Source organism: Ammospiza nelsoni, chromosome 22 (assembly GCF_027579445.1).
Source record: "Ammospiza nelsoni isolate bAmmNel1 chromosome 22, bAmmNel1.pri, whole genome shotgun sequence".
NCBI lineage: Eukaryota > Metazoa > Chordata > Aves > Passeriformes > Passerellidae > Ammospiza > Ammospiza nelsoni.
The window spans coordinates 3,986,520-4,008,927 of record NC_080654.1 but is presented as its reverse complement, the minus strand read 5'-3'; the positions used below and the strand labels follow the sequence as shown (position 1 = coordinate 4,008,927).

At 53.0% G+C, this 22,408-nt stretch overlaps 2 protein-coding genes across 4 annotated transcripts in view; both read left to right on the top strand.

The window, feature by feature from the left end:
- Positions 1–4,189, top strand: part of KAZN (kazrin, periplakin interacting protein) — a 228,395-nt gene extending 224,206 nt beyond the window's left edge. For both annotated transcript variants that reach the window (XM_059487383.1, XM_059487384.1), the window contains 4 exons: positions 81–270; positions 1,109–1,239; positions 1,507–1,557; positions 2,179–4,189. In XM_059487383.1, coding sequence (XP_059343366.1) covers positions 81–270; positions 1,109–1,239; positions 1,507–1,557; positions 2,179–2,346 — 540 coding nt within the window. In that variant the 3' untranslated portion in view covers positions 2,347–4,189. The remainder of the gene's footprint in view (positions 1–80; positions 271–1,108; positions 1,240–1,506; positions 1,558–2,178) is intronic.
- A 6,569-nt stretch (positions 4,190–10,758) lies between these two features.
- Positions 10,759–21,892, top strand: TMEM51 (transmembrane protein 51). 2 transcript variants are annotated; one of them, XM_059487666.1, is made up of 3 exons: positions 10,759–10,804; positions 18,802–19,205; positions 20,725–21,892. In XM_059487666.1, the coding sequence occupies exons 2-3, from the start codon at positions 18,868–18,870 to the stop codon at positions 21,131–21,133; spliced, it is 747 nt and encodes a 248-aa protein (XP_059343649.1). In that variant the 5' UTR covers positions 10,759–10,804; positions 18,802–18,867; the 3' UTR covers positions 21,134–21,892. The 2 variants fall into 2 exon arrangements, with proteins under 2 accessions (XP_059343649.1, XP_059343650.1); XM_059487667.1 differs by lacking the exon at positions 10,759–10,804 and adding an exon at positions 15,541–16,405.
- The last annotated feature ends 516 nt before the right edge of the window (positions 21,893–22,408 follow it).

Genomic DNA, 22,408 nt, shown 5'->3' with positions numbered 1-22,408 from the left:
TGTTCTGCTGCTCTGGGAGATGTTCACATGGTTTTCCCACTCCCCCACCACCACTTCAATGTCCTAATGTCCTTCCCCAGGCCAAGCAGTCCCTGGCTACGCTGACCAAGGACGTGCCCAAGCGCCATTCCTTGGCCATGCCTGGTGAGACGGTGCTGAACGGCAACCAGGAGTGGGTGATGCAGGCTGACCTCCCGCTGACCGCCGCCATCCGGCAGAGCCAGCAGACCCTCTACCACTCACACCCCCAGCACTCGGCGGACCGGCAAGGTGGGCACCCCTGGGATGGCAAATCCTCAGTGCCAAACCCCTTCTGGGGAGGAAAGATGGTCAAAACCACCCCTCCCTGTTGTAGTGTGGTTTTATACTTTGTAATAGATTTGGTTTTGTATCCCCGTATTTTTCCCAAATGGTTTACCCCAGATTGTACCCCCTCCCTCTACCTGTGTAATCCCTTCCCCTTGCCGAGATCATCCCCAAATCCCCACCCTGGCTCTCTGTCAGTCACTCAGCATCCCATCCCCTCCATGTAGAACTTTCAGTCTAGGACATCAAGTGATTAGCCAGAGGCCAGGGGTCAACCCCCCAAGTGTTACCCCATATGCAGTCCTAAATATCTATCCCCCAGTATCCATCCCTTAGGGTCATTTATTGGTTAGTAAAATGTTATCTCCTTTAGGTTTCCACCTCTCTTTAAATGTAACCTTGGCACCTCTCCTGGGGCTCTCAGCAAGAGGCCCCTGAGGTGGTAGGGGCTCCATGGAGCTCCTAGAATAAACCTTGGATTAACCTCTGCTGAGAATCGACCCCTTCATTTTCCACCGTTGTTCCAGTGTCTCCTCTGCTGCAGGCAATCAGCCTGGCTGCCCTCTGTATCCCCAGGGATCAGCCTGGCTGCCTTCCATACCCCCAGGGCACAGGACAGTGCCCACCCTCCCCCCCCATGCTGTTCACCATCTTGGGGCTGGCTGGGGTTCCCTCAGTGGCACTCAGAGAGACCAGAACATTTGGCAACCCAATGTGGGGCTCAAACCCACAACCCATGCTCTTTTGGAAGTGCATCAGAGGTTTGCTGGTGTTCATTCCCTGTTTCCCCCCTGCCTTGCAGCAGTCAGAGTGAGCCCCTGCCATTCCCGGCAGCCGTCCATCATCTCCGACGCCTCGGCGGCCGAAGGTGACCGGTCATCCACGCCGAGTGACATCAACTCCCCCCGGCATCGAACGCACTCGCTCTGCAACGTAAGGGCCTGCCTGCTGGGGCTTTGGTGCCCTGCCTTGGGGAGGTGGGCTCTGGGCATTCTGTGGGGCCTCCACTTCCCAAAACCGCATTGGGTTTGCAGGGTGGGGCATGTTGGGGCTTGGCTGACATGGAAAGCTGCCTCCCTAGGGTTTATCCCAGCCCCACTGCAGTTCAGCTGCACAAATGCTGCCTTTTAACCTGGGGGTGGAGGATCTTGGGCTGTATCAGGGTTGTTGATTCAATGGATCCATCTCCTTGTGCCATAGGGGGACAGTCCTGGACCGGTACAGAAGAACTTGCACAATCCAATCGTACAGGTAGGGCACCAATCCTCTCAAATCCTGCTTGTGAGACTCCTTCCTGTGATAGAAAGTACTTGGGGGTGGTGGGTCAGAGGAACCAATTTGGGATGAATGGAAGTCATCCTGAATTGTAAGTCTGGGATGTCTCCTATTCCCATAATTTGCCCCAAAGTCCAGGTAATGCCATAGGCATTCACTGAGCTCAGGCCTATCCCAGTGTTGATTTTTATAAGGTCCAGCCAAAGCATGTTATTCTTCTGCATTTGGCCCTAAACATTGGGATATTTTTGCAATCTGGACAGATGCTCTGACTATTTATTCCCAGAGCTGGAATCCTGATCCAGTTGAATTAAAGAGGCCAAAATCCTGAGCTGTGGAGAGGGGGCCCAATTACACTGCAAATTCCACCACACAGGTTTCAGGAATGTTACTGTATTTTGGTCCAGGATTTTAACATTACTTTGGACCTGGATGAAAATATTTTGTGGGATCTGGCTGCAAATATTTTTTGGGACCTGGACTCAAATTTTTTGGGACTAGGACCACATGGTCCATCACCCTTGATGTGAGTGAAGGGGAAAAATGGTAAAGGAAAATCTGGATGCCTAAACTTGTGTCTTGTCCTCCCTCCCACAGTCTCTAGAAGACCTGGAAGACCAAAAACGGAAAAAGAAGAAAGAGAAGATGGGCTTTGGCTCCATCTCCAGGGTGTTTGCGCGGGGGAAGCAGCGCAAGTCCCTCGATCCCGGGCTCTTCGACGGGACGGCCCCCGACTACTACATCGAGGAGGACGCGGACTGGTGACGGCGCCAGAGCCTCTCCCGGCCCTGCACATGTACATATCCCCACCCACAGCCCGTCCCACCTGTGGACCTGTTACCTGTTGTCTTGGGAGCGATGCAGCTGTGACGTAACTTCAGTTTTTTCCCTTTTTTCCTTTTTTTTTTGTTGATTTTTTCCATCCTGGTAACTCCTTTGTTGTCGCCTCAGTTTGTCCGTTTGGGTTGGGGTTTTTTTTTTTTCTTGTTTTGGGAGGGTGTTTTTGTTCTTTTTTCTTGTTCTTTTGACAAAACTTGAAACTTGAAGGACTGCTGTGTCTCTGTAAATACGAGAAATATTGTGCACTTTGTGCTTGTGATGTCTCTTGTCCGAAACCGCTGTTTTCCGGAGCCCAGCCTGCGGGATGTCCTCGCTTGGGGATGAAGAACCTGCCCAGCTGAGGGATCTTAGAGAGAAAACACACAAAAACAACACCAAGAAAATCTCCTTCGCTGTGATGTCTTCCTGGCCGAGCCCCGCGGAGGCGACCCGAGCTGGTTCTTACGCCTGCCGGTCTGGAAATAAGTGTTTTAACGTTCCTTTTTAGTTGTTTTAATTTATTTGCACAAACCCAGAGGAGCTATTCTAACTAAATTATTGCAGAAGTTTTGGGATTTTTATATTTTTCCACGTCGGTTGGGATGGGGCGGGGAGGAGGAAGGGGGTGTTTGTACTGTACTGTCCTGGGATGTTGCTGTTGGGGGAGATTGGGGCTGTGGACCCCCCAGCCCGGGCTCCCTCAGCTGCCCCAGGAGCACTTAACGCCTTGGAAAACGCAAACCTAAACACATGCCGGGAGATCAGATGGGGGCAAGCTGGTGGGAGCTTTGCCCTCTGTTTTTCCCTGCTTTTGAGGGGTGCTCACCCTTTGCTTCAAGTAAATTTTAGGGGGATCCGGCACGAGCTGGGAGAAAGGTGATATCCCAGATATCCCATATCCCAAGAGGTTGCTCAGATAGGGCCGGCCACCCCTCTCCAGTTTGGGGTGTTACTGCCGTCAGAGGGGGCTGGGGAAATCGGTACGAGTCCCCACTAGGGAGGTTTTTCTGGCTCTGGGGTGATTTGGAAGCACAGGTGGAACTTGTTTTTCCAAATTCCTTGGAAATGCCCCCAAACCACCCCCCAGTGCGGCAGCCGCTTCCCCTCTCCACTAACACGTGCCGCGCTCTGCTTATGCCAAGATAAGTACCTTATGCTTTAATGCTTACAGTATAATTTTAAGCTCTTAAAAAAATGTATTAAGATTTATTTAATGAACTATAATAGTGTATTATTTTTCTTAATTCTGATACTTGCGCCCTGGTTGAAAAAAATAAGGGTATTTTGTCTTAAATCACAAACTAAACCGATGCCCTCGCGCTGTATATTCCATTCCAAGGGATGATGCAGAGAGGCCATGGAGGGGGTGACAGAGGGACCAGCCCCCCCAGGCTCTCCTGGGGTGGCAGACCAGGCTTTGCCCCATGGCATCTTTTCTCTGCAGAGAAGCATTTTTATATATTTTGTTGTTTTTTTTGGTTCTGTTCTGTTTTTTTTTCTTTGTTCTCCTTGCGTTTTTTATAATTTAAACTCTAAACCACCAGAACAGATGAGTGATCTCCTTGTTATCGAGTAGTTTCCTTTGCATTTCAGCTTTTTTGTAAATTAGGAAGTAATTCTAAAAATTACTAAGAGGATGATTTATTTAAAAGAGAACTTTGCTAAATAGCATATGAATTATGGGTAACATTAGATTTAACTTTTCCCCCTGTGAGCGGGGGAGAATCCTTGAAGGCATGGATGCAAATATAAAATTATAAAAGATCTAAATAAAGCTTATTTTAAAGTATGGATGAACTCCATGTGGTTTAATTGGAGAGCCTGGATGGGTGTTGGCATCTCTGTCCTGGCACCAGGGTGCAGGACACCCTGAGCACCACGTGAATTTTGGGGGCTTCAGGGTGATGGGAGGATTCAGGAGAAGCCTGGGCCAGCTTTTCCCAGGACCAGCTCCCAGCCAAATGCCTGCTCCTGGATGCAAAAATGCTGGCAGGAGGCTGGGACTGTCTGCATCCATATGAAGTGGGGATTTCAAGGGTTTAAGGTAAGTAAGGACTGCCAGGAGATGTCCTGCTTGGGTATGGAAAATATAATGGGAAGTACTAAGAACTGCAGAAAGTACGGAGAAATTAGAAAGTGTGCTCCAACTGGAAAAATCATTGTTATCAATGTAGAGGTTGATAAATTATTATTGTTGTTATTTTATTCAGATGATATTGGTCACCTGTAGGGGTGTGCCAGCACTTCCAGTGGGGCCTGATGCCGTTTTGGGGTCTATGGTGATTTTGCAGGCTGGAGCAAAGGCAACCTGCAATGAGTTTCAAGCCCATAATCAGAGTACAGATCAAGAAATGTACCTTTTCTTCTTTCTTCTTTTTCTGACAGAAACAGCCTCCTGGGTGTGGGAGCAGCTGCAGAGCAGGTAAGAGCCACCATAGTCTGAAATGGGGAGAGCTGGAACAAAGAAAAATAAGAAATACTCAAGAGAAGCCAGCTGGCTCTCCAACTCTATCACCTACAGCTGGAATCCAGCGTTAATGGGAACTACAGGTGGCATTAAAGGGCAACTGCTGAGCACAGCAAACATGAGCTGGGCACAGCCCACGGTGGGATTTGCTGCACTTGGAGCAGTTCCCTGGCGGAGATTTGGTGTTGTCCTTTGTACATGGGATGGGGTGTGGGTGCTCATCCATCCCATCTGTGGTTTTAAAAGTTTTGGGAGCCAGGAATGTGTCAGAGCGCCACACCAGTCCTGGTAAGGCTTCTGCCCTGTGCTGTGGGAACCATGCAGGCCCTGTGCAGGGTGACACAGATCATCCCCCCTCACCTGAGCCACAGCAGGCAGAGGGGCCACACTCCCTGTGTCTGTGTGTCCTGGGCTGAGGAGGGGCTTCTGGGTGGCTTTGTCCCCCTGACCTGCTCTTCCATGGCAGTGGAGGCTGCAGGAGCTTCATCCCTGCTGCATCCCCCATCAGCCTCATCCCTCCTGTATCCCACGCCAGCCTCATCCCTGCTGCATCCCCCAGCAGCCTCATCCCTGCTGTATCCCCCAGCAGCCTCATCCCTCCTGCATCCCCCATCAGCCTCATCCCTCCTGTATCCCACACCAGCCTCATCCCTGCTGCATCCCCCATCAGCTTCATCCCTCCTGTATCCCCCAGCAGCCTCATCCCTGCTGCATCCCCCAGCAGCCTCATCCCTGCTGCATCCCACACCAGCCTCATCCCTGCTGCATCCCCCATCAGCCTCATCCCTCCTGTATCCCCCAGCAGCCTCATCCCTGCTGCATCCCCCAGCAGCCTCATCCCTGCTGCATCCCCCATCAGCCTCATCCCTGCTGCATCCCCCAGCAGCCCGGTCCCTGCTGCATCCCCGCCGTGCTGCTTGAGCAGCTCCGTGCTGCGCTGCTGCCACCGTGTGAGCAGTCCCGCGTTCCTCCGCCCCGGCTGTGTTTGTTTTAGGTGTGACCGCCCCTCTTGGTGCACTTTGCACCGCGCTCGTTGTTGAGCAGCCTCTTGTGCTCACCGGAGCCTTTTCTCTGGCGAGGACTTTAGACTGAGAAAGGCAAATGTCCCAACGCCACGTGAAGGCACGGGGTGTTGTGTGGGATGTAGGGTACCCCACAGAGGGTGCTGTCCCCAGCACCTCCTGGTGTGTCACCCAGCTTTGCCAGTGCTGGCATCATCTCTGGGTGACATTACAACATCTCTGGGTGACATTTACCTGCCGTGCCACAGCCTTGCCCTGGTAACCCGTGGATCAGGAATGGGGTTGAGAGGTCACAGCAAGGAAACAGGGATGAGTCTGGGACATTTCCTGCCTCTACACTGACTCACCCCATAGCTTTAGTTGGTGATCTCCCCAGGCTGGATTTTTGGTGATAAAGAGCTAAACTCATGTACCCCAAACAGCTGAATAAATCATCAGGAGGTTGGTGGGGTTTGGCATGGGGTGGGTCACAGTGTGGGTGATCTACCCAAAAGTTGGTGTCAAGGGCTGCTGCTGAGGCTGCTGGTTTATTGCTCAGTACTGCTAAAAATTTGGGAATATGCCTGTAATTAATTCACCTGTTTTCAGTGTTTTCCCTAGAGGAGTTTTTCCCTGGTGCTGCTTTTAAAGCCAGCACTGAAGTGTGGCTGAGCCCTCGCCTGTGCAGCCCAGGGGATGCAGCAGTGCCTGACAGGGTCCCTCACTGCAGACCTCCTTTGGGACACCCTGCTCTGCCACCCTCCCTGCAGCTGTCCCCTCATCAGCCCCTGTCTCACCTTCCCCCTGCCCCAGCCTGACACAGCCACGAGCACCAGCAGAGCACGAGTGGCTCCACTCCATCCAGCCGGGACCCTGGAGCTGTGACAAGGCCTCCTATCCAGGTAAGGTTTCCTTGGAGTTCTATCACTGCTAGTGATTGATCTCCCAGCATTTTCCTGTTCTTGGACAACAGCTCTCATTCACAACCTGCTCTTAATTTTGAACAGCTACATTAATCTGCTCAGCTTTTAAATACCCAGCTGCACAACACCACCGTAGCCCTTCTCTTCCAGCTGTGCTCTCCTCAAGCCCTGGCTCTCCTATTCCCAAGCCCAAACCAGACCTTCACCACAGGGATGCAGCAGCCCTGGAGCAGCTCCAGGAGGAAGGCCAGGTTATTTACTATGATTACAGTGAACAGAGTGCCTTTATTTACACAGTTTTCCAGCTGCAGACGTGCGAGTGCTGGCACGGTGGTCGGACCGGTCGGACCGGCACCGCCGGGTCCCACAGCCCCGGGGACACCGGATCCTCACCCCGCCAGGAGGGGCTGACAGGTCACACCCTCCCACCGGGAATGTGAGGAAATGCCTCCCAAGCAGCTGCTTTTCCTCTTTTTCCCACTTGCCTGGCAGGTTCCCAGCCTGCAGCCCGGCAGAAACTCTAAATTGGGGTGCAGGAGCTAAGGCATGAGGAAGAGAGAAAAGTACAGAGCAGTGTGTGTGGGCTGGGATGGGATTTGAGGAAACACATCATGGAGCAGCCTGGGATGGGCTTCCCTCCTGGGGGCAAAGCTGGGGCCCTGCCATGTTCCATTATACTTCATATTTATATGATGTATAGATATATTTATCTATATTTATATATATATCAATTATATCTATATATCCATTTATTTATACCTAATAATATTATTATTTATTTATATCTATATAATATATATCTATTTATGTGATCATCATATTTATTTATATTTTTATATAAATATAATTTTATCTATAATGTAATTTATATTTATACATCATATTTATATTATGTATAGATATAGATGTATATTATATTTCTGGCGTTTATTAGCTGTTAACATTGTGACAGCTGTGAACATCTCACATATGTCAGTAATACATTTAAATGGATTTACAACATGCCAAGTGTATACTATTTCATGTGGAATTTGCAATATGGCATCTTTCTAAAATATTATAATGCTATTTAAAATCATGTCATCTGAATTGGTTTGGCCACATGACTTCCACTGAAGAAGGAATATCCTTTGCTCTACAGTCCTTCATACATTAGGACAAATACAGAGTTTAAACAAAGAAAAATGTGGGGACATGAAGAAGCTTGGGAAAGGGAGGGAAAGGGCTGATGGAAAGGGCAAGCATTCATCTGTGATGAAGCTGTTAACTCTATTAATCACCAAATCTCAGAATAGTTTGAATCGGGAGAGACCTTAGAGACAATCTCATCCCACCAGGGACACCTCCCACTATCCCAGTTTGCTCTAAACCTCATCCAACCTGGCCTTGGACACTTCTAGGGATGGGGCAGCCAAAGCTTCTCTGAGCAACCTGTGCCAGGGCTTCCCCACCCTCACAGGGAAAAATTCCCTCCTCATATCTAATCTAGATCTCCACTCTGCCAGTTTGATCCCCTATCACCTTGTCCTATCATTCCATGGCTTTATAATATATTGCAGTATAATATAAATGTGCAGTTTGGTTGCTCTGCTGACCTGACTCCCAGGGATGGGCTTTATAATATAATAACATTACAGAATAATATAAATGTGTAGTTTCTACTGACCTGACTCCCAGAGAGGCTTTGCCTCTTTCAGGACAAGCCATCCCACTGTGGGTCAGTTGGAGCAGTGCTTTTGCCTCACTGTTGGGAAGTTTTGGAGGAATCCAGGACTTCTTCTGGTGACTTTAACACACATGTTGGGCACCTTTGAGCAGGAAAAAGCAGGGAAATTTGCCACTGAGCAATTTCTAAGGCAGGAAAATGTGAGCCCCTGGCACTTCTGCACGTAGCAGGGCATCAGATGCTCCTCTGAAAGGCCCTTTTTGTTGCCTGCTGGTGGCTCTGGTGGGGCTCCAGTTTCCAGCCTGGCATTCCTGTGCTCTGTACCTGCATACCTGGCTGGATAATCACCCTGGAAAAGTCCCAGTCTAGGACTGGGCAGGGAGTTTTTGCAGGGGGAAGATTTGAGCTGCCAGAGATAAACCCCCACGCTGGTTTGGCTGCAGAGCTGGAAAGGGAAAGGAGCCCAAGGGAGGGATGAATACATCATCCCACAGAGAATGTGTCAGGGAGAGGCAGGTGCTTTATCTGCCATCCAAGGGGTGAAGGCAAGCCCCCCTTCCTTGATCCTGCTCCAGTGCCACTGAAAAGCCATTCCTGGCCAATATTCAGCTTTGTGGAGTGGGAACCTGAGGAACCAGGTTATGAATGTCCCCTCTGTGCTCACGGTCCCCAGGGCCTCTGCAGGGGGGTGACCTGGCTCGGGCAGGAGCTCTCCCTGCGCCGGATTGGTGACAGTCACTGTGTGATGTCCATGTTCCCCCCCTTTCCTACAGAGAAAACAATTCCCTCTTGTGTCTCCTGGCTGCCAGAGCTGCTTGGGATGTCGGGTTTGTGTTTGACACAGGAAGGTGGAGAATGAGAGGGAGAAATCCACCTGAAGTGGGGCAAATTTGCCTGAGCCGGGGGCCAAGCGGAAAAATGCAAAACAATCTATCCAAGGGGAAAAAAATGCAGTTATGTTTAATAATTATTTCTTTTTATAGCACAGCTCCTGGAATTGCCCTTTGATTAGAGCGGGGAGGTATCACAGGCAGGTGAGTCAGTGGAAAATACCATCAGCTCCATGTGGGATTGTGCAGGTAGGGAGAGATGCAGGGAAGCAGCGGGGCTTTCCCAAGCATCCTGAACACCAGTGGCCCCAAGGCAGGGCTGTGGAGCTGAGTCACGCCAGGTGACGTGACAAGTTTCATTTGGTTCACGATGCCTTTTGCCTCCACAAGGTCTCACAGAGCTTAAGGGACAGGAAAAACTGCAGTGGCTGGTCCAGCAGCATAGTGATGCAGTTTTTTTTTTGCTTGGATCAGGAAAAAACCCACCGTGAGTATCATCTCTAACAGGATCTGAGTCCTTGGTGGTGTTTATTATTACAGCTGGGTGTGAGAAGAGCCTGGAAAAACACATCCTCATTGCTGCTGGGATGGCAGCCAAGGAGAGGTGACACTGGACACGACGTTGGTTGCACTGAGGTTTGCCAGAGCCCAGCTCTGCTCCCTGTGGCTCAGTCTGGAAACCATGGGAATGTCTGGCTGTGAGGCCAAGGCGTGTGGCCAGGAGCCATGGGGAGGGCTGTGCCTAAAACAGCTCTTCCCAGCACACAAATGGTTAACTGGGAATGTTTATACAGGGCAGCACACTGATAAAAAGAGCTTTCCCTGTAGTGCAAGCTTGGCTCTGCTCTGTTGAATGCAGTGATGAGCCTGAGTGATTGGAGTTCATCAAAATGGGGCTTCTGCAAACAAAGCTTGGAACTGAGTGAAAGCTCCGCTCATTGCTACAAGAGTTTTACAAAGCAGGTCCATTGCGAGGTGGGTTTTAAACTGTAGAATAAAAACTCAAACTTTCATTAGGCGTTGGGAATAGTTTTTTTCCGTGGGATGATGGTGAGGCCCTAGCTCAGGTTGCCCAGAGAAGCTGTGGCTGCCCTATCCCCAAAAGTGTCCAAGGCCAGGTTGGATGAGGTGTGGAGCAACCTGGGATAGTGGAAGGTGTCCCTGGACATGGCAGGGATGGGCTTTAAGGTCTTTTCCAACCCAAACCATTCCGGAATCCTTTGAAAGCAGCGATGCGGGGCTTGATGCATCAAGCAGGGGCTGCAAGTGCTCCGAGGGGATGACCCGATCGGCATCCCCAGTGTGACCCACGCCTGCTTCTGGGGGTCTCCCTGGCGGTTTGTGGGAGTCTCCCTACAGCTTTTGGAAGTCTCGGTTCCGCCCCTCCGCTGCTTCCCGGAACAGAGCCCGGTGCCCGGGGCGGGAGCGGCGGGGCCGGTCCCGGGAAGCGCCGCCCCGGAGGCCGGGCTGGGGAGGGCGGAGCGGCCCCGCCGGACCCACCGCAGCCGCTGCCGGAGGTACGTGGGGCCGGGGGAGCCGGGAGGGGACGGGACCCTCTGTTCGGGGAGCTTTAGGAGCTCTGGGAACGGGGCGGGCTGGGCTCAGTCCCAACGGGAACGGGACCGGGACCGGGACCGGGACCGGGAACGGGACTAGAGGGGAGTCGGAGCCGAGTCCGGCTCGGGCTGAGCTGGAGTCACTTCCAAAGCTCGGGAAAACCCCTGCAAAGCGGGGGAAACACCCCTCAAAGCAGCAGCAAACACTCCTCAAAGCAGGAGCAAACACCCCTCAGGAGCAAACACCCTCAAAGCAGGAACACCCCTCACAGCGGGAGCAAACGCCCCCAGAGCGGGGACACGCGTGAGGGAGCGGGAGCGGCGCCGTGTGGGGAGCGGCGGGGCCTTGGGGTCACCCTTGGGGACACCTGGGCTTGGGACACCTCGTCAGCCCTTACAGACACCGGGCTGGCCGTGCTGAGAGTGGGGGAGAGTGGCTGTGGTTTGGGGACCCTTCAGTGGCACTCTGAGGGAGGATCGGCAGCAGGGAGGGCGCCAGGGAATGCCCCCGCCGAACGCGGGCCGGTGCCCACAGGAGCGGCACACGGATCCCCAGCCCGCGGTGGCCGTGCCCGTCCCCGGGAAGGTGCAGGAGCCGTGTGCGAGCCAGGCTGTCGGGAGAGCAAACAAAGCCAAGGAGAAGGACATTCCCTCAGGTCAGGTCGGGGCCGGGCGGTCCGTGAGCCCAGCGCCTTTCCTGTGGTGCCATTGCCGCCTACAGAGGAACGGCCTGGTGCTTTGAGGGGCTCGGCAAACCCGCAAGTGTATTTCGAGCGTGTCCAGAATGGTTGCCTGCTGATGTTGGTGTTGGATTTTTGGATTTTTGGTGGGGATGTGCATCACTGAGCACAGCATAGCTGGTTTTGTTGGGAAGTGTGGATGCTTGAGCAGAAGCCAGCAGCTCCATGAGCTTGTCCCGTGTGAGATGGGTCACTCTTGGCTCTGTGTGGTAAACGGAGCTTGGTAAGGTGAAGCTGCACCTGGAGGTGTGGTCCTGGCTTTGCAGCTCCTTAAAGCCTCTCTGGAGCAAACCTAAACCACTGCCAGGTGGGATGCTGGCACAACACATCCCTCTACAACAAATCCAACTGTCCACAGCCCTGGATGTCCTGGCGTGAGAGGCAGAAAGGGAAAACCTCCCAGGTGTCAGCGAAGAACATGTGGGTGTGGGGCTAGTGAGCCCAGCCCTGGACTCGGGTGACTCGGAAGTATGTGAAACACCTTTGATTTTAGCTGTGTAATTACACGGGCTGGAAAAGCCTTGGGAAGGAGGAATGTTTGGCCACCGGTGCCCCGGAGAGAGCTGAGTGCCAGTGCCTGGCGCCGTGGCGGTGCTGTAGGAGATGCCAGAGGGCCGGGGCTGGGCAGGGCTGTCTGGAGCCTGGGAGGAGGGATCCCTCCAGCAGCCCAGCTATGTGTCTGCCTCCCCCAGCTTTTCTCATTCCCGGTGTATTTCACAGGCAGAAACTGATGTCAGGGCTCTGTAAAGCAGCTAAATATCCTGTGTGAGCGGTGCAGATGGCTTGGAGCGATGTAAACCCCAGCAAAGCTCCCTCCGTATTGAAATACCTGTGCCCACCTTGCGGAACACGGCTGCCCTGAGCCTGGCTGCCCCGTGTCGCTTGGCTGCTCCCTGTCCCCAGGCTGGCTCTGTGCTCCAGCATGCCTGCTCACTCCCTTCCTCCCCTGGGAGCTCCTTGACTGTCCACTGTGGGTTTTCTTTGGTTGGACAAGCACGGGGAGAGGTGATGCTGTGCTGGGGAAAAACACATTGCTGGACATCCAGGCAGAGGATGAGGACGGTGGTGCTGGTGAGGCTGATGGCAGCCAGTGAGAAGTGACAGGTTGGTGGCTTGCAGGAAGGGGGGATAATCATCCAGGGGTTCCAGAGGTGCTTAAAGCACTCCAGAGGGGCTGGGAGGAAGCAGGAATGCTGGTTCCCCTTTGGGGACATCAGAAGGGCAGGTGGGTAATGCCTGCCCATGCTGGAAGGCTCTGGGTGTGTTTGTCTGGGTGTTATCTGGGGAGAGGTCCCACAACAAAAACCAGGGGGAGGCCGTGGAGGAATGGCTTTATCTCAGCTGAAACAGCAGATTAGAATTTAAAAAAGAAAAATAAAATTCCAAACTCAGGGATGCAAAGTGGTGTCCAAAGGAAAGCAGGAAGGAGTGCTGGGATTTTCCCAGGCCTAGGTGCACAAGGAATTCAGCTCCCTGGAGAGAGGGGAGCAGCCCTGTTGCCTGGAAAATAGAACAGATCCATCAGAGTAGATGCAAAAGCAAACTTTTACTTTCAGGTACACAATATGGCAAAAATCACACGTGGTATAGTAATTCTACAATTTTTATAAGGTTAGTCGATTAGTATACTTATCATATACTCTCCAATTAAAAGGTTAGTTGATTAGCTAATAATTCCAGGGTCCTGCCACACTGGAAGCAGTCCAGAGGCTTTTTTTTTGCTCCACTTTTGTTTTGTCTGGTCCAGATTCTGTTTGGAAAACAGGACATCCTTGTAGTCGATTCTCTCCTTGGAATAAGACTAAACAGTATTTTGGGAAAGTGTATCTAAGGTTAGCTCATTGTTCCTAAATGTAGAGAGGAAAGATAGGAAAAGTACTGGGAGTTTCAGCTGTGCATTAACAACCTACAAAGCTACAAGTGGTGGAAAGATATGGAAAATATTAAATATATGAAAAATATGAAAGATATTAAAAGCTAAAAACCTTAGGCATCACCCCAAGCCCCCCTGCCTGGTTTAGCAGGGCTGGTTTAGCAGGCTGAGCATTAGTGTGGCAGTAGTTCCCAGAGGCTGGAGCAGGAAAAGCCCCAGGACAGTGTTTGCACAGCAACCAGGACCCAGCCAGGGCTCACTGACCTGCCCAGAGCGGTGCCAGCGTGGCCTGGGAGCCCACGGCAGCATTGTCCCCAGAACAAATGGCAATGTCCTGAAACACAGACATGGAAGGACTCCCTGTCCCTGTCCCTGTGCACTGCCACTGGATGGAAATAATGGAATTATGGGGAGCAGCAGTGTGGAAGGAGGTTTCTTGTATCTCAGTGCCAAAGGCCGAGGCGGTGGCTGCTGCACAGCCCTGATTGCAGCTCTGCAGTTTGGCTACCGTGCCCTGTGTGATCTGTGCCGCCTCAGAAACCCTTGGCAGCTGTGCCCACAATTCCCAGGGACAGGTGCACATGGCTCGGGAATGGCCAGGCACAGCTTTGGGGAAATGGGGGTTTTGTGGGTCACTGTTGTTCTGGGTGGATTGCAGCACTCTGAGCCTGGGAATGGGCTTTGCCCTTGTTTTGCAGGAAGTGCCAGAGCTGGGGCCCTGGGCTCCCTCTGGAGTGGGAGAGCCTTGGGCAAGGTTTGAGGAAAACATCACTGTTCCCTACAAGGGGTTGTTAAAAATTAAATTTAAGAAAGAGGGTAAAATAACTGTTAAGCGTCTGTAGGGAATGCTGTGGGCAATGGAGATGTGGATGTGTTCTTCTGTGCTCCAGGCAGGAAGTGTAAGCAAAATGTGGAAAAGCCCTGATAGTCTGTGTGGGGCTGTCCCTGCAGATCCCTGTTCCCTGGTGAGATGCTCTGAAATGGGCTGGGATTCATCCAAAAGATCAGAACTTGGCTAAATCAGCAGCAGTGCTTCTTTGTGTGACTCAGCTGGGTTTCTCTGGCTATTCCCTGCATCCCTGGGCTGCAGCTGGCCAGAAACACCCCTGCTCCTGGGGCAGGGGGGACAGGGGAGCAAAAAGGGACAAAAAGAGAGAAACCATGGCAGGGAACTGGAAGTAGATGGTCTTTAAGATCCCTTCCAAACCCAAACATTCTGGGACTCTATGGAAATACCTCCCAAGTCCTGACCTGCTGCTTTTTAGAGCCCCACATGGAGTTTTGTGTCCCTGGTGGGTTGAGCCCCTGTGTCACACACGAGGCTGCGGCCATTACAGGAAAAGCTCCTGGGGATGTGCCTGGCAATTAGCAGGGAAGGAGGTTAATGAGCAGGTTCTCTGGGTGCAAGCATGAAGATGAGGGGGAGACTGGAATCTTTGGATGGTTGGAGAACGGGTTCATTTCCCCCCAGAATTTTCCAGAACATGAGTTGTGTGACTGGTGGTGCAGTCACAGCCTGGTTTTTGGAGGCAGCTCTGAGGGGCTGTGTCTCTCTGGGGGACGAGGAAGCCCTGGAGCTCATCCCGTGTCTGGTGAGTGCATCGGGGCTCGCCCTGTTCCCTGGGCCGCAGCCTCCCCTCCCGTGATCCCGTGACAAAGGTGCTGCTGCTGGAGCGTGAGTGGGACGGTGATGTCATGGCAGGGAAAAATCCAAAGGTTGCGGAGGGCAGAGGAGCGTGGGCGCTGCGAGGGCAGCAGGGGGTGTCGGGCTTCCTCCTGAGGCACCAGCGGGGCCGCAGCTCCTCCCGGGACACCGGGGTGGGGAATGGATCCGGGCTGAGCCTGCCGGGGGTCTGTGTCCCACCGAGGGAAGCTGTTCCTGCTGCTGCTCCGCCTGGCAGCCGTGCCAAAGCCTTGGGGGCATGTGGTGCTGAGAACGGGCTTCTCCCGAACCTTCCCGTGCCCGGTTAACACGGGGAGATGTCGCAAGAGCATCCCGGAAGGCTCCGGAGCTGCAGGAGTAGGGCAGAGGTGCGGGAAGCCCGGAGGAGGTGTGGGTGCCTGCAGGAGTTTAATGGTTTGGAGATCCTGGTGTAAATCATTGCCAGGGCAGGGAACAGGCAGGGAATGGATGGAGGAGTCTGGTTTGCAGGGAAAGGGAAGGGGGGTCTAGGGGCTGAGAAACTCAGGCATCACTCCTCGCCCACCTCATGTGGGCACAAACTTTTTACAGGGCCTGCTGTGAAAGGACAAGGGGAGATGATTTTAAAGTCAGAGGGATAATTTGGACTGGATATTTAGGAAGAAATTCTTGCACAAGGTGCCCAGAGAAGCTGTGGCTGCCCCATCCATAGGAGTGTTCAAGGCCAGGTTGGATGGAGCTTGGAGCAATCTGGGATAGTGGAAGCTGTCCTTGCCCATGGCAGGGGGTGGGATAAATTGAGCTTTAAGGTCCCTCCACCCCAAACCATTCTGTGGTGCTGGGATGAGGTTGCAGGCAGTGCTGGAGCTGAGCAGAGGCAGCAGCAGCTCCTTCCCGGGATCCTGACGTCAGGGCACTGCTGGAGCAGAGATAGGAACGGCTCTGGGAAGCAGGAGAGCAGCTAATTCAATGGAGAAATAGACTGGAATAGCAAGTCTCCTCTTTAATCTGATTGCTGGCCTGATGGGTAGCACTGCAATGGATCTGTAAAACACTTCAGGCACAGGGGTGACGTAGGAGCTGAAATCCTGCCCACTTCCAGGGCTGGGGTGCCTGAGGGGAGGCACAGAGGCGGTGAGCAGAGATTTGGATGCCATGGGTGGATGTGACCAGCCCTGTGTGTGTTCTGTGCCCACCCTGGGTGCAGTGCAGTTTTCCTGCCCCGAGGCCATCGCAGCTGTTCTCAAGTGAAGTCTTGGCTGGCTGATGTGTTTGTGGCAAGGATGGGAGCTCAGCTGGATCATCAGGTGAGAGAAAACTCCACAGGGCTCAAGCAGAGAGCAAAACCTTTGTGTGGGAGGGCAGAGGGCAGTGCTGGTACCACCAGTGGCAGGCTTGGAAGTGTTTGGGTGGGAGGATGGCTCTGGGGATGCAGGTGAGCACATTGTGGGTGCTTTCCACATCCTCAGCAGCTGCTCACTGGGATGGAATTAAAGCTGGGCTCAGTGGGTTCCTTCCCCCAGGAGCACAGAGAACAGGAACCTGTGCTGGAGCTGGCATGGCAGGGAATGATGGGCTTGTCCCTGCCTGCCCGTGGCAGCTCCCACTGCGCTGGGATCAGCAGCTCCTGGGTGTCCCAGAACCCCAAAAAACCACGGGGGACAACACCTTACCCTGCCCAGAGCCCTGTGGGGCCAGGGCTGTGTGCAGAGGGGCTGGGACACCCCCCTGGAGTGTCCCCAGCCGTGCTGGGGCACTGGCAGTGGCAGGGAGGTTCCTCTGCAGGTTCCTCCTCCCCAGGCTGGCGTGCGAGTCTTTTCCTGCTGCACTCCCTTGTGTTCTGTTCTGTTCTGGCCCTTGACCCTGCAAACTGGGCGTGCACTCAAGCTAAACAAGCAAACATGAAACTTCTGAGCTCGGGAGGGTGTGAGGGGGGGTGTGGATGTAGCACCACTGACAGCACAGACCACAGCCCCTCCAGCCCAGCCTGGCACAAAGAAACCAGGAGGGGAAGGAGAGATCCCTGACACGGCACATCCACAAACCTGCAGGGCTCACTGGGCTGCAGATGGGGCAGCTCTGCTGTGAGGATGCAAGCTGCCCACCCATGGGTCACTGGACCAGAGGCCAGGGAGGCAAGCAGGCAGGAAATGTGGCTCTCTGTGTTTATTTTTGGAGATCGAGCACATTTGTGACTGGTGACTTGGAGAACAGTCGGAGGAGGGGTTCCCACCCGTGGCCTGGCTGCTTGGGAGTGTTCTGCTGGACATCCCTGAGGGATGCAGCTGGGGATGCTGCTCCAGGGAGGGTGAGAGCCAGCCTGGAGGGAGCCTGGGCCCTACCAAGGGCTCTCCATCCCAGCAGCAGCCAGGGGAAGCCACAGGGTCGAGCTGGATGGGAGGGAGGCAGTTTTGGTTTCTGTTCTCTGGGCAGGAAGGCATTCCAGGGCAGGCAGCCAGCGCTGTGAGGAGCCCTGCTCCCTCCAAACAGGGGGAGAGGAGAAGCTGCTCGGCTAGAGGGGTGTTTCTGAGCATTTCCAGGCTGGTTTGTATTGACAACAGCTCTTGAAATCGATTTCCATGGCCTTTTTTGGTGCTGTGAAGCTGTCAGTTATCACAGTCCTAAGGACAGGCAACCTAAGCCCTTAGCAAACATCAGTGATTGGATTGCTTTCAAAGGTTGGTGGATATTACAGCTGAGAAAGTAGTAAAGGATGGGGATGAGGAAGGATCTACCCTGCTTCTATCCTGCCATGAACTCCTCAGCTTGAGGAGAGAAGATTGAGATTTGTGAGATGCTCAGGTTCAGGGAGTGGTGCTTGGGGTGGTGGGTGGTTTGTTAGATGGGGGTTTATCAATACCAGTGACAGGAGTTTAGATGGGATGATTAAGGAGAAGGTAAATCATGAAGTGAGCATGATAAAAAATCAGGGGCTGGGTTTAGTTGAGGCACACCATTAAGGAGGGGGAGAGGCCTCTTTCTTTAGCTTAAAAGGCAAATGCTGGTGTGACCATGTTCAGAGGGGTGCAAGGAAGAGGGAAGGGACGAGGATCTGACTCCATGTTTCAGAAGGCTGATTTATTATTTTATGATATATACTATATTAAAACTATACTAAAAGAATAGAAGAAAATATTTCATCAGAAGGTTAGCTAAGAATAGAAAAAGAAAGAATGAATAACAAAGGCTTGTGTCTCGGGATTGGCCATTAATTAGAAACATCCAACATGGGCCAATCAAAGATCCACCTGTTGCATTCCACAGCAGCAGATAATCAATGTTTACATTTTGTTCCTGAGGCCTCTCAGCTTCTCAGGAGGAAAAATCCTAAGGAAAGGATTTTTCATAAAAGATGTCTGTGACATGCTGGCTCATAGCTCCTTAATGCTTAGGATGATACTAGAGAGGATCAGCTTGAGATTCCAGTGAATAAACTGGTGCTGTGGTGGCTGCAGAGCCTTTGCTGTGTGCTTTGCTGTGTGTGGAGGAGTTTTGGACTGAGGTGATGTGGGATGGGAGAGCGCCTTGTTGTGTCATTATGAGCATGTATGGGGTGTGTGAGGCAGTGAGTAGGATCGTGGGTCCCGTTAGGATAATCGTGAAGGCAGATCAGCTGAAAAGTGCCATTACAATAGCGAGTTCTGCTATGAGGGTTGTTGGTGATGGAGTCACGCCCTGTTTTGGTTTCTCCCCGTGTCCCCAGAGCTCTGATGCCAGCAGGGCCGCAGCCGCCGTGCCCCGAGCCATGCGGTGACAGCGCCCCGCAGCCATGGCCCAGTCCCGGGCCAACGGCTCCCACTACGCCCTGACGGCCATCGGGCTGGGCATGCTGGTGCTGGGCATCATCATGGCCGTGTGGAACCTGGTGCCCGGCTTCGGGCCCCCCGACAAACCCGGCGGCAACAGCAGCAAACCCGAGCGCGGCTCCGGCGGCGTCCTCAGGAGCAAAACCTTCTCGGTGGCCTACGTGCTGGTGGGAGCGGGGCTGCTGCTGCTGCTGCTGTCCCTGTGCCTCAGCGTGCGCGACAGGAAGCGGCAGAGCCAGGAGCTCCCCGTCGGCCACGTGCAGCGCCAGGTGTCCACGGAGCCCTCGCAGCAGGAGGACAGGTGAGGAGGGGGTGGGGGACAAAGGGTGGGAATGAAGCCAAGGGATGTTGTCACTCAGGAGGATCTGGAGTGTCACTCTGACTTTTTAAGATTTTTCTAAGATTTTCTAAGCCTTCTGATGTTGACGTTCTTGTAGTGAACTTTCTCACACACTTGCTGTAAATAACTCATTGTTTTGCATTCTTTTATAGAAGAAGAGAAAGTTGATAGACTGTTGGTTTGTCATTGGAGAAGTGACACTGTCGCTCTTAGAAAACTATAAATGTTGGAGTCAGAAAATAAACTTCCCTTTTTCCTTCACCTTGAGAGCAGCAATGTGAGCTTGTGTTCTTTCGTGTCCTACAGCGACATTGGAGGAAGGCAGCATGTGCTGAGATAAGGAAGCACAGACCATAGTTGAGGGTTTTGGTGTGTCCTGGAGATGGGAAAGGAATGAGCCCAGCTGCGTTTGTGCAGCTGTGAGTGGAAGGGAGCCCTGCTGGTGTGTGAGGTGGGGTCTGGGCAGAGCTGAGGCCAGGGCAGCACTGGGAGAGGTGCCACTGCTGGCTGGGCTGGCACACAGGAGTGAGCTGAGGGAATCTGAGCAGGATCCTGGGTGACACAGAGAGCAGCCAGATGGCGCATAATGGAGAAGGGCAAAAACTGTTTCTAGTGGGGTGGGGTGGTTTTATTCTTCCCTCTCCATCCCCTTCCCAAATGAAGCTGTGCTACCCAGACATAACTCGTAATGCAGGAGAGGGGCTGGCTCTGCCTGGCTGGGTGCAGCCAAGGTGCCAAAGAGCCTTGGAGTTTAGACCTGGTGAAAGTCTGCAGGGCTCAGCTGTTTGCTCAGGGAGCTCTGTGGGGCAGAGCAAAGGCTGCTGCCACAGCAGGCGCAGGCTGAACAAACACAGGCACAGGGGAAGGGCTCCCTGTGCAGGGAGAGGCTGGGCAGCACTGAGACTGTGTGGGATGCAGGGGGACAGGAGGGGACAGTGGCTCTGCTGGCTCTGGTCAGGGTCTGCAGATCCTCGGAGAAAACTGATTTTTTATGTTTAATTGGAAAGTTAAGTTCAGAATGCCAAAGAAATGGCAAGTATTGTGTGCAGGTACCTGTGCATAGATGGTGACATAGAGTTGGGTCTCTTTGCAGAAAAACCTGAGGTACCCAACCCATTATACATCAGAATGACAAAGACAGAGGGGTGATGTCCTTTACTAATGTATTTTTACTGATTTTTGTGAGTGGAGGAGAGGAGAGAAACTGATGTTCTCTTGAGGGAAGAAATCACTGCTGGGCAATAGAAAAGGGTCTGTGGGCAGAGAAAGTGATGATCAAATATGGCCATAAGTCACAAGAAAATAAAATCTGTCTGAACTTAGGTGGGGTCACTATTTATTCTGTCAAGCAAAAGGAAACTGGCACATAATGGAGACGGGCAAAAACTATTTCTGGTGGGGTGGGGTGGTTTTATTCTTCCCTCTCCATCCCCTTCCCAAACGAAGCTGTGCTACCCACACTTAACTCTTTCCCCTCCAGCCAAGAAGAGGATGAAGACGTCTCCTCGCAATACTATGTGCCCAGCTACGAGGAGGTGATGAACACGGGCTACTCGGAGCCCAGAGACTCGGACAGGAGCAACAGGCTCAGCGTGTCCCTGCCCTCGTACGAGTCGCTGGCGGGGCTGGAGGAGGGCGGGGCGGCGCCGGGGGCGGCGGGCGCGGAGCCCGGCCCGGAGCGGCCCGGCCGGCACAGCTCCCGCCTCAGCAAGCGCCTCAAGCCCCTCAAGGTGCGCAGGATCAAGTCCGAGAAGCTGCACCTCAAGGACATCAGGCTCAACCTGGCACAGGGCAACAGCAGCGTCCCCATCACCATAGAGCCCCTCACCCCTCCGCCCAAGTATGAGGAGATCCAGGAGAAAATGCCAGTGGGCCAGCAAATGCCTTAAAAAAAATAGAGGAATCTGTGATGCTGCTTGGTTGAGGGTTTTTTAAAACCCACCGTGCCCAGAGGGGGTTGGTGTGTGGGGGCAGCAGCAGCCAGGGCTGCCTGGAAGCTGCCACGTGGAGGACGTGCTGTGGCACAAGGATGGGACTCCTTTTCCCTGGGACTGGGTTTTACAAAAGACTGTGGGGAAAGAAACCTGAACACCACAATTCTGCTGCTGTGAAGTAAATGAAGGCTGGACATGCCAAAAGTGTCACTTGTGGTGTTTGAAATGAGACCACCCAGGGCATCCCTCATCTCCTCTCCCCCTCTCTTCCTGCAAGACTTTTCCAAGCCACCAAACTGATGTTGCAGAAGGATTTTCCAAGTGGAAAAGTGAAATGTTTCTTTTTTTGGATGTCTTTTCTTTCTGAGGAAGGGGAAGCACATTGCCAGAGAAGCACCAGGGCTCTCCCTGGCTCCCAGCTGGGCTGGGCTGGTGGCCCAGGGCCAGCCCTGACTCCTGCCAAGGTCTCTGCTGGCTGCTGGGGAGCAGCTGAAAGGGGAGAGGATGGATCTCTGAAAGGGGACAGGATGGATCTCTGAAAGGGGACAGGATGGATCTCCTGCCTTGCTGCTTTCCCTGCTGTGTTCTGTGCTCCATTCGAGGCAAGGGGGTGACTCTGGGGGGCTGGGAGTGCCAGAGCCAGGGCTGGAACCACTGCTGAGCATCCTGTGCAGGCAGCCTGGTCTGAATAAATGTTTTGTATGTTGTGTTTGCTGTGTGCTTTGTACGTTGTGTGTGGTGTACATTGTGTGTGTGTGTTTTGTACATTTTGTGTGTGTTTTGTACATTTTGTGTGTGTTTTTTACATTGTGTGTGTTGTGTACTCGTGCATGGTTGGCCCTTCCCAAGGTTTCTGATCCACCAGCAGATGCTGCTCCATGAGCATCCCCACCTCCAGCACGGAGCTGTGTTGTGCTGCCAGGATTGTTGCTTGGGAAAAGAAGAGGAAAACCCTGAACTGAACAAAGCAAAGAGGAAAAGCTGAGCCAGGCAGGCAGCAGCATGGCCAAGGTTTCCAAGGCTACTGCAGCCACCCTGCCAGCTGGGACACGGCTGCTTTTGGGGTCATTTTGTGCAGTTCTGGTGCTTGAGTTGGTTGAGCCGCTCGTGGCTCAGGTTGTGTTGGGTGGGAGGTTCCTGAAGTAGAAGTTGGTTTCTTGGGAAGCCTTTCCAAAGCACTCAGGGTGTTTCCACCAGGACCCTCGGGAGCCACAGAGGGGCCGACATCGT

Bases quoted from the DNA above. Each gene is read 5' to 3' on its own strand.
- TMEM51 (XM_059487666.1), top strand. From the start codon at position 18,868: ATGGCCCAGTCCCGGGCCAACGGCTCCCACTACGCCCTGACGGCCATC. The intron at 19,206-20,724 runs GTGAGGAGGGGG...TTTCCCCTCCAG, and splicing joins CCCTCGCAGCAGGAGGACAG to CCAAGAAGAGGATGAAGACG.